The sequence below is a fragment of the Pleuronectes platessa genome, chromosome 15 (genome assembly GCF_947347685.1).
Source record: "Pleuronectes platessa chromosome 15, fPlePla1.1, whole genome shotgun sequence".
NCBI lineage: Eukaryota > Metazoa > Chordata > Actinopteri > Pleuronectiformes > Pleuronectidae > Pleuronectes > Pleuronectes platessa.
This window is the reverse complement of record NC_070640.1, coordinates 16050357-16062072: the sequence shown is the minus strand read 5'-3', so window position 1 is coordinate 16062072 and position 11716 is coordinate 16050357. Positions and strand designations below refer to the sequence as shown.

Sequence of the window (11716 nt, the reverse complement as noted above, 5' to 3'; positions counted from 1 at the left end):
CAAATCCATATATGCGGTGCGACAGTGGCTTAACGGGCAGTCAACTCTATTAAGCAATTGACTCATTTCCAACATAAGAAGTCCGTCTGCCATGCCAATGAGTCAACGGTTTAACTGGTTTAGGAAGTAAAAATATTTCTTAATTCCATTAAGCTGAAAAAATATGATTTTTTTCATGAGCCATTGGACATTTTGAGGGCAATGCCACTTTGCACTGGGAGTTCGCGAGGCTTTAAAATGGTTAAAATTGACTGGCGTCTGTTACTGCGTGTCTATTAGGCCCTGATTTAATTTTATATTTATAGTCCCTGCAGCAAGAACAGTGACTTGGCCCCTCTCTTTGTAATTAGTTGTGTCTCTGCCTCTGTGTCATTAGATTAGGTTGGAATCCCAGACGCTCAGACCATGTACTTTAAACACCACCGCAAATTGGTTAATGCAACCCAAAATTCATTACTAGAGCATTAGTTTTATCTGGTAGACGAAGCGTCTCTCTCTCTCGTTCCCTCTCTCACACGGATCAGTGGACACAAACACACACACACACAGACAAACACACAAGACATTTACACTAAAGTCAAATGCTGTAAGAGTCATGTTGCTCTCTCCTTATTTGTGTCTGACACAACTTCAAGGGACAAAGATATATTTTATAAGAAAATGGCTTTACATCCTCAGCCACAGAAGTGTAAGTTTGCCTCTAAAATATTTGGGTGTGTGTGAAACCGGGCCTTATGAATCAGCTCGACTTGAAGGCAGAACACAGAGAGAGAGGCGGGCAAAGTTTTATGGGATTTATTGTAAAACTTGCAGAAAGTTTGTAGAGCCAATGCCTGAGGCAGGAATCCATTCCCGTCGCAAACAATAGCCAGATGTTGATGTTTTTGACCAATGGGAAGGGAGCTTTAAAGATGTCCATGAAGACATTTATCTCATGGTGATAAATCTGAGATGGACATTTAGGACAGGTACAGGGAAAGGAAATGCCCCTATCGTGTTACACTATGTCTGTCATGGACAAGTTCTGTTTTTACTCCTTATAGTTTATGTCCCCCTGTAAGTTAAAAAAACAGTTACGTTTAATTAACCATGCATTTGTCATGATGTCATTCTACGATAAATCTTCAGAGAGAAAGAGTTCCTCCGTCTTGCTTTTTATGTAAATAATACATAATTTGTACATAGCCTCGTTGTATACATGCTGGATGCATGAAAGTGCAATGTTTGGGAATAAAAAAATAGTAGAAAGGTTGAATGGAAATCGCAGAAGAAGCTTCAGGCTGAATTAAAGTGTCGACCTTCCCACGTGTCCACTCACATGTAGAATAATCTGTCACATGTATTATTGAAAAGGTTACAGTTTGATATGCCGGCAGGAAATGTATCCTCGTGAATTGAGTTCACCCTTTTTGTGTTGAATCCGCCCCTTTGTTTCCGAGCAAGGACAATCCCAGCATCTACATCTCACAGTCAAGATAAACAGATCCATATGTTGTGTCTATTAAATTACCAACAGGATGTCAGGGTTAAAAAACAGGATACCACAGAGCCAAGAGCACGCTTGAGGAGCCAGGTCCTAACAGACTAAATCCAGAGAATCGTCTTGCTGTCCTCTTCCTCCTTGTCATTGACAACCTTCAGATGTACTTCACTTGCTTGTCCTTTGCGTGACATGGCAGGAACCCTCAGTGGCCCAACATTCTTCTGCATTTGTCCCAGGTGTGACCTGAGAGGTGAAATTCATGCACCATCACTCACATTGATCGTCTCCTTCCTGTTCTGCATCTTCTCTTGTGCTGTCGGTAGGAGAGGGAAACAAATGGTGGAGTGCGTCACATTATATCTCATATTGTAGCGCTGATTGAGGAAAAGCAGACGCAGCCATCACTGTCACTCTCTTCTCTGACCCCGCAACTTAAAGAGCAGCCACATGGCAGCCTCATGCATGCAAAGAAAAGGAGGGAAAGAGAAATACACTGATGCTCGCCCTTGTTCTTCTCTCCATCATGCTGCTCTGTTCAGGCCCTATACGGCTCTGATTACAACTTATTACCCTTCACTATCTTGGGAAGCGTTCATCTTTATGTGAGAACTTAGATCACTTCCTGTCCTGAGGGTTCCAGATCACAAACCTTTCGGCTGTTTGTGCCTGTAAGGGAGAGCGGGGTAATGTGGGAAATTTTTTTCATTTGCTCCCCTCTAGGCGGGCTAAAATGATGTATCAGTAAAATGTACACATTTCCCATTAATTCAGGATGTTTTCTAGCAATGGAAATGATCAGAATGTCTTCAGGACAAAGGGCAGTGAAAATATGATTGTTTTTAAAAAAGTGGTCTTGTGTCCCACTTTACCCCAGATACGGGGTAAAGTGGTCCACTTACTTTTTCCACTTTAAAACTTCCATATCAACCCATAATGTAATAGTTAAAATCCCGACGGCTAGATTGACAACCACTAATATCGGACTAGTAACAGAATCATGGGGATTGGTCAATTAAGCACATTTATGATTATTATGATTCATGTGATCTCTTGCACACCCTAGCTTACCTGCACAGGGACAGGGAAAATGGTTATCTCTGCGTATTCAAATGCCAGTTCACGGCACTTAACTGGAGCAAGGCCATGGAACTGGTCAGCTAGTTGTTTCAAGTGTTTGGCAAGCTCCTCCTCCATCTCATCTGTGAATATTCTCTTTACCTCAGCTACTGCACCCCAGGCTACTGATTTTACTTCCACTTTCTCTTTTTTCTTTATGAATCTTTTGAGGGTTGTCTTATCAATATTTCTATCCCTTCCAGCTTTTCTAAAGGACTTCTTTCCTTGCATGACCTCAGCAGCTGCACTCTTCATCTCTGCGAGGGGTGTTTGGCCCCAGGTTGTCTTCCTGGTGTAGTTTCTTGGCAAGATGGCTTTTCTACAATGTTTATGACATTAAAAATAAAACATATATAATGTAATATAACACTAGAATATGTTGAAGACTAAACTTAACTTGTGCTTCATTGTTAAGTTTGTCCCACTTTACCCCACAGCCACCGTTTTAGAAAAAACAACATCTTTTAGCAATTCAGGCTAATCTTCAGCTAGCAACAATCACATGGTTTTATATGTTGGAAGTTCACCAACATGTATGATATAAGTTTTTCAACCTGAATCAATTTGTTTTGACAAAACAGTTGATTAAGTTTAAAGCAGGAAAATTTACTTTTACATGCAAAAAAAACATTTTTGTGAAAAAACATACTTTCCACAGCAACAGTACCAATATCTCCTTCATGGTAAGGGGGGAATGGGAGGGGCTTGAAAACATAATGGTCAAATGACCACAAATGTGTTCCGTTGCCTAGATACAGGAGGTGTCTCACATTACCCGATGTCCCAGATTACCCCGCTCTCCCCTAGTGCTTTATTTACACACTCATTTCTCATTTGGAAACGTTGCAGGTATATTACATCACCGTTTACATTACATTACAGTCCACACAAAGAAAATAAACGTTAATCTTAACAGTGCAAAGCTAAAGTAAAAAAAGATAATAAACATAGAATAATTTATAATTAGCTTAATAATGTAATATGGTTTATAATTCAGAATGCAAGAGTGCGAGTGGGTGGAGAGCTTCACTAAAGCAGGGACAGGGGAGCTAAGACTTTGCATTCAATGCATCTGTGATTCTCTGTTTCAGTTTCATGAACCAAAAAAAACACCCAGATGTTTATCTTCTATAGCTGTAAAGTCAGAGTTTAAATTAAACCCTAAACTCTTTTCTCAGTTATGAGATTTACAAAGTCACACATGTGGGCCTGTTGTTTTTTTTTCCTGTTTATTACTTATCCAATACTGATCATGAGGATTAACAGTTGAATTAAAGGAAAATAAATTTGTTTCGTAAATGTCACGTTTGGACATAGACATATCCCATCTTGTTTTAAAATAATAAAGAAAAAGGAAAGATACAAGAAAATTTAAATAGCAGGTTTTCTCATATTTTGCAGTTATTCCAAAACTCAATCCGGAAATTAAAAATGTGGAGGTTTTAAAAACACTTAAATAGACAAAATAAAAATAGATGTTTTTAAGTCAACTCTTATCACAAGGATTAAGAAAACAAAATGTTGTTGAATTGTTTGTAACATAATAATATTTTACTCTAATTAACAGTTAATTGAACATTTGAAAACCTTGCAAATTTCATCAACTGGATTTAATGAATAATCACATGGTCTTAAACAATAAAGGAGATTTTTTTTTTTTTATAATAATCTACTGCAAAAAAACTGGGGTTATTTGTCCATGACTATTCTCCATGTCTGCTGCTGCATCCTGTGCATTCTTGGTTGTGCACTGTTCATTATTGATAAAGTCTCTCTCTCCTGGTCCGCAGAGCCCACAGCACTGTGGCTCGTTGGCTGCACCGGGAGGAAAAGTGGAACAGGCAACATGAGGATTTGGAGAGTTGCTCAAATGCGAAGTGACAGGTTGGAGAGCCCTCTTGGCTCTTTGTAGGACGCCAGTAAGGAGGCGCCAAATCCGCCTCAATTATCCGCCTCAATTAAGGCGGAACGCCCCTGCGCTCTCACCTCATCGAACAGACGTATAGGCCTCAATGTATTGTTCATGTTTACTATACAGTTTAAAATGACGTTAGTTTATGTAAAAGGAAGTGGAATCAGATAATTTTTTAGGACAGGAAAATCGATTATCGTAAATTCAACAGTCCTGTAACATTTTGGTGAAATTAGGGGGTAAATTATGATCATATATAGGATTATCACGCTATAATAATGATGAGAATAATAATTTTAATGATCATAACAATAAGAATAATAGTAAAAATAATAATAATAACAGAAAATTGAAAATGTAATAAAAAGATGGGCTACAAAGATTAAATCTAGAATGTTGCCTGTTGAACACAAAACAAACGTGAATTTAATTATAATAATCAATACAGTGATGGATAATAATTCCTTGTATTGGAAGCCTATGCATTATATTCATAACGTTGTGGTACAGTGGCAATTAATATGTGTATTGTAAGCTATATAAAACGTTATAAATAAACGAAATTACTTCAGATATATTTGTTACGAGTCTAAAAGACAGCAGGGCTGGTGTTGGTGTCACCTTGGGCGTGGGTGCGTCAGGTGCGAGTGGCTGTGTGTGCCATCCTGGTATAATGTGGTCCTGCAGACTTGTGTTTTTGAGTATTTGGTTGGTGCGGGTCCGTCCGTGCAGAGTCTGTCTCCAAAACTTACAGATGCAGTCACTTAACCTTACAGATGTAGAAAAGACAATCAAGGTATAACTATAGATGTGGCCCCCGCCCATTAGAGTTCATGTTGTAGCCTGGAGACATACTGGGAGCTTCTCTAGGGTCAGAACGTCAACATGTTGACAAGTGTCGCAGGGTGGTCACCAGCTCACTCATTCATGCTGGGCTATTAGACTATTTGCGCGCCCTGTCCCCATCTAATCCTCAAATCCCTCTGTCGCCCTCTAGCCTGAGCGCGGCAAACCACGCCCAGCGCCTCTGCAATTGAAAAAGAGAGGAGAGAGCTGATGAGGGAGAACTTTGTTGCTTCAGTGCGTGTCCGTGCATGTGCCGGGATGGACCGAAGTGTGACAGAGTAGACCCCATCCCGTTTCCTCTCTCTGTGCGCCCTCCCTGCAGTTGGCACATGTTTCCAAAGTGCGCATCCCTCTCCTCGGTTGTACCATGATGTGGATTATTCTTGCTTTTGCTCCAGTTTCTCTCCTCTCATGACCTCTTTACCAAACCCAGAAACTCATAAAGCACTTTGGATATAGACGCGTGCTGAGACCTGACCATGCCCACCTGTCTGATCGGATGCCCCGATGAGAGATCCAGTTGACGACCAGCAGCTGCAATGGCGTACCATCCTTTCCCAGCTCGTCGACCCGGTGCCTTTCCCCTGTCAGCCTTCCTGACCGCCGCGCAGCCCCCCTCCTTCACCGCGCTGGCTTTCCCAGACGTTTCCTCTCTCACCGAGCCCGTCCCGGAGCAGGCTGCCTCTGAGGCGGGGCTGCGCGCGGCTCTGCGCCGCCAGCATCCGAGCCTCCACCCGCGGTCCACGACGAGCCTGCAGCCAGAGGCGGCGGCGCTGGATGATGACCCGAGCGTCACTCTGGATTCGAAGTGCTTATGGAATGAATTTCACGAAATGGGAACTGAGATGGTCATTACGAAGTCTGGAAGGTAGGCTCAGCAAACCCCTGTTCACTCATTCCAGAGAAAGCGCCACAAAGGGAACTTGAAGTTAGCTCATTTTATTTCTGCCTTCAAACGTGTCATCACCACTGGGGCTGCTCGATAAATGATAAACCAATAGTTATCCCAATATAGTTTTCATTTATAGCAATACAGCAAAGGTTTCATTATACTAATGCATATTTATTTAAAAGGGACAATTCACATGTAAATCATACCAATAACAAATAGACATTTCTATAAAAATACAGTGCATGTACATAAAATGTGCCTTGTAAAAAAATCTTCACAGGGGCAAAAAATTCCTAAAAATGTATAGAAATAGGAAAGTTATATTACAATGTTAAAATTGTCCTTTGATCCGGCCTCTTAAATCCTCAACTTTCTACAATAGGATTCGTGATAAATCCCAAATTACACAAAGTCAGAATAATATCCAACACAACCCGTCAGTTTCATGGTTGATTCTCTGCCACAGGAGGATGTTCCCGCCTTTCAAAGTGAGGGTGCAGGGGCTCGATGAAGCAGCCAAGTACATCCTGCTGATGGACCTCATCGCTGTCGACGACTGCCGCTATAAGTTCCACAACTCCCGCTGGACGGTGGCCGGGAAGGCCGACCCGGAGATGCCAAAGCGCATGTACATCCACCCGGACAGCCCGTCCAAAGGGGAGCAGTGGATGAGCAAGCCCGTCGCTTTCCATAAACTCAAACTCACCAATAATATTTCGGATAAGCACGGATTTGTAAGTTGCATGGCCTACTAATTGACATTTCAACTGTTGTGGCTTATGGGACTTTTATTGTAGTAGAACTCTCAATGTGGATCAGCTTGTTCCCTTATTTTTTCCAACATTATATCACGAACCTATAATTATTTAATCATGTGTCTCGTGTCTTTGTCTTTCCAGACAATTTTGAACTCGATGCATAAATACCAGCTCAGGTTTCACATCGTCAGGGCCAACGACATAATGAAGCTTCCCTACAGCACCTTCCGGACTTATGCATTCCCTGAGACAGAGTTCATCGCTGTCACTGCCTATCAGAATGAAAAGGTAAACCCCCGCCCTCCCCCATGTCCTCCCCACCATCATCTCTCCTCACCTGCCCTTTCACATGCACACCCGCACACAGTCAAAGCCGACCTGATCTATTATTGCACGCAGTTGGAACAAACCAGTCAAACGTCCTGTAGAACACATTGGGAAAATGGGCCTTCACTGGCTTCACATATGTGGATGCTAATGCATCACTCAATCTGTCAGCTTGTTTTTGCGATGACTAACTTTCAGCATCATCTATTTTCTCCATGAGATTACGCAGCTGAAAATCGACCATAACCCCTTTGCCAAAGGGTTCCGAGCCACTGGGAATGGGAAGCGAGAAAAGAGGTGATTGCTTTTTCACCACAAAGCACACACGGCACCAAGAGGTCATATTTAAAATAGATGTGTGCTCCGCAGGAATAATCAGCTGAGCGTGTCCTTGCTGCACGAGAGCCGAAGCAAAGTGGACCGGGACAGTGCGGAGTCCGAGGACTCGTGTGAGCCGCCCTGTACCAGTGACCCCTTCTATTCCCCTCTGGAGCTGGTGAGCAGCCCCCTGATGTCCACCCCAACCTGCTTTGGTGGGTGAACCTACAGTATTTAATGCCATTATTAAGCCTGAATAACAGCATGTCTGTGATCCCAAATGATATGATATATTTGAAATGACACAGTCATATTATGCTTCACAAACAACTGACATGGCTCTTGCGTCCTTCACCTTTGTAACAACTGTGACCCAATGTTATACGAACTTGAGCAGGACATTGCTGCTTTTTAATTGAGAATATATATACATATTTAAAACGAAGCATGTTATTTCCCTGCAGACGAGAACAACACTGGAGGTGATTCAGATATTGAGCTCCAGCAAGAGGACACAGCAGAAGCCAGCTGCTACCGGGATGAGCGCACTCCTACTCTGAGTCGGAGAGGCGAGGAGCTACTGCGGAACAGGTCAGCTCTCAGCAAGGGTAACGGCAATCAGGACGCAACAAAAGAAAGAGCAGCGTTTACAACCTCAGATGAGATGTACTGCGTGGAGATGGACTCTTCAAAAAAGCACCTGAGTGATTCCGAAGACGGGGTCGTGCCTGTGAGTCCGTCATCCTCTCTCAGCGACGGTCACCTTCAGGCTTTAGATTTTGCGGGTGCACACGGCCAACAGTTTCTAAAGCTTGGGGCACCCTTGCTGTTTCATCCGGGACAGTTGTCAGGGAAACCGGAGAGTTTCCCCACTGCGGGTGTGGGACATCTATTTTCCTCTTTGTCTGGACTAAATGAACTAGACAACGGAGGCCTGCCTCCTCAGAGCATCACCTCTCCATCTCCCTTCATGTACCACCTGTCACAGCACATGCTGGCATCTCAGGTACGATTCTGCACTCTAACAATTCACATAGAGAAATAGACACCGTACGTTTTTATGAAAAGCACTTTCTCCTCTTACATTGTACTGAACGGCAGAAACCATGTCGTCATCAACCAGGATAATTTTCAGATCTTTTAATTTTTATTCAGACTTTTGAGTTAAAATATTTTTTAGAGAGAATATTGGAATCAGAAAAGATTTCTGGAATCGGACAAATTGTCAACTGGAATAACCTCACAAAAAACTTGGAAAATAACATTCAAAAGTATTTGCTCTCATTCAGTAGAGAAATAAATGATCCAAGAGTTGTTGAAGAAGTTGCTTTGACCAAAATATAATGAGCAAAGCCGCGAGTGCCTATAGCGTGGACGTGCAACGGCTGTATCTTTTACTACAGGTACTTTGTACCTACTGTAGGTACTACTACTGTAACTAATTTAGTTTGGGCAGAAAGGCTCACGTAGGGAGATCAGCTTGATTCCTGGTTTGTTGTTGCGTTGCAAGTCACCAAAGGTCTAATTTTATTCTTCCATCCAGGGACTCTCACTCTCACCGTTTGGAGGATTGCTGTCGTACCCGTACCACTACATGGCAGCCCCGGCAGGGATCAACCCGGCTCTGCCCACTTCTACCCGAAACCACTGTTACCGCAGCTCCCGGTCGCCTTGGTTGCGTTTCAGCCCCTATCACATCCCGACCTCTGCCACTTCAAGCCAAAGCCTGTTTACAGACAGATCATCTGGGGGCTCGAACTCATTATCGGAGCTGTCCAAGTCAAACAGCAGACAGTCAGGTCAACTGGGCAACAATCACAGCCAAAAACCCACGGCTAAGCAGAGGACTCCTGCACATATAACCAATGTTAAGGGTTCAGTGGATGAACGGCAAAACGTATATAATCTGGTTATTGATAAACCACATACTCCTTAAAAAAGTATTTTATCACTTGTTTTTCATTTGACACGTGATGGACTAAAATAAAGACGTCACTGACAAAAACACAGAGAATAGTTTATGAAGTTGCACATAATAATGACCTGTATGTGTGGCCGCTTTATAACATCTGATTATATAATAGACAAAACTTACTTGAGGTTCAGTGAAAGCTACAATGAAAACCACGATTTTGACCTTGTTAACACATCCACATGTTTTTTTTTGTATAGAATATATATCACATTTTATGAGCAAATTGAGCATTCAACACCATACCTGAGTATTTCATGCGTATTCTTGATGTTCGGAGTCGGTTTCCAGTTTTAACCTGTACAATATACATGAATTACTCCTATAGCTGTAGCAATCAAGTCGCGTACAGTAGGGGAATGACTGAAGGGTGAATAGAGACAGAGATGGGTCAGTTTTCATGATAATACACATGTGAAAGAGAGGTCAAAGCTTTCCCTTGCTTTTGAACAATGCTTATTTTTAATTTAGATGTCACTTGCTCAAGTAAATATCAGACACAGCCCCGCCCCTCTGCCAGATAACCCCATTGCTGGAAATTCCGCCCCTGCACACACCTGTTCCCATCCACCTAGCCACCTATGACCTCTGTATACAGACTGCATCTCCGTGTTTCCACTCACCAGTTGTCCGATTGTCTTCGTGCTCATTGCCAAGCTCCCAAGTCTTCCTGCTTCTGACTGTTTGCCGCCCTCTTGGCACTGTTGCCTGCTTTGTATGCCTTATTTGAACAGTAAAGACTTTGTCTGCCATCATTGACTCTGTTGTGCTTTAGAGTCTTGAGTTTATGGAGTCACGTGATAAATTGAATACACCTAGATATATCACTTATGGGAAGTTAAATAATCTGTTAAAAAATGAAAGATGCATATCGGAAATAATTTGGGCAACCCAAACTATAAAAGGAACAATAATGTGCTTTAGGGAATTATTCAAATTGTTTTCTTCCATACGGTTTTCCGATTCTGTTTGGAACATGGCTGATCCAAGCCTTTTGAGACCGAGCACTAACAGAAAAAGGTCTTCAATAAAGGTCATCTTGCAGGGCGTCTGACAAGTTATCTGGCTAAAGCGTGTGAGTGTCACAATTTTAGAAGACATTCTTCACATGTAATGCCATTGTCTTCACACACATACGTTTCTAGTGTTTTTGAAGTTAAACTGCGGGTGTCTGTTGTCAGAAATTTGGCTCCCAAAACACTTTTGATTGGTTCTCCACACAAGCGAACTCAACCCACATTGCATTGTCATGGATGCAACTGAAAAGAGAAGTATGTGCACTGTACAAGTGGACTGTGTTCAAAACTGTTCTGAGACTCCAGATTGTAATCACCTGCTATAAGAGACTGGAGCAAAATAAAGGTAAATCTTTAATGACACTGAACACAGAAATAAAACTGTTACTTATCAACGGTTGCTCCTAAATGTTTTATTTAAGAGACAATTTAAATCTATATATTATGTCCTTTATTTTTACTATATTTATTTTGCTTTCAGACATGCAGTGATTTGCCCCTCTGAACACATTAGTGACTCCTAGCATAATTTCTTCTGTCTTCTTCTCCTCCTTCATCGTTTCTCTTCACAGGCACTTGCAGTCAAATGTAAAGAAAAGACAAATATGAAGCTAATGATCATTGTTCTGATGTAATCATTTTGATACTATAATACAACAGTAATTAAAGAATCCTGTAACTATATTCAGAGAGACACACACACAGGTATGATGGACTATAATATTTACTGAATGCTATGATATGGTTTATCTAATTTACATTTCTTACACTTTTTAAATGCCTTACAATATATACAGTATGTATACGAGAGAGAGAGTTGGGACTGGGATGGGGATGAAGGATCGGCATGGGGAAGGGATGAGTGGAGAGTGGGAGAGGTAAGAAGCATGCAAATGTGCGTAAGACATTGAGACAGTGTTTAGCTGATTTGAGTTTATTAACCCATTAAACAAGTAACCTTAGCCATCATCACAACAATTGGTTTCCAGTTTTTCGTCAGATTGAAGTCCACTCCGAAAGATGAGCAGTTTCTATTACCCCGGGTCATCCATCTAGTGATTGTAACTCCATTTATC

At 41.8% G+C, this 11716-nt stretch overlaps 1 protein-coding gene across 1 annotated transcript; it reads left to right on the top strand.

The window, feature by feature from the left end:
- The first annotated feature begins 5567 nt into the window (after nt 1–5567).
- LOC128457150 (T-box transcription factor TBX2b) lies at nt 5568–10547 on the top strand. Its single transcript, XM_053441704.1, has 7 exons — nt 5568–6225; nt 6716–6983; nt 7149–7295; nt 7555–7631; nt 7704–7867; nt 8117–8658; nt 9196–10547. Exons 1-7 carry the CDS (start codon nt 5897–5899, stop codon nt 9586–9588), a joined length of 1920 nt encoding a protein of 639 aa, XP_053297679.1. The 5' UTR covers nt 5568–5896; the 3' UTR covers nt 9589–10547.
- Nucleotides 10548–11716: the final 1169 nt, after the last annotated feature.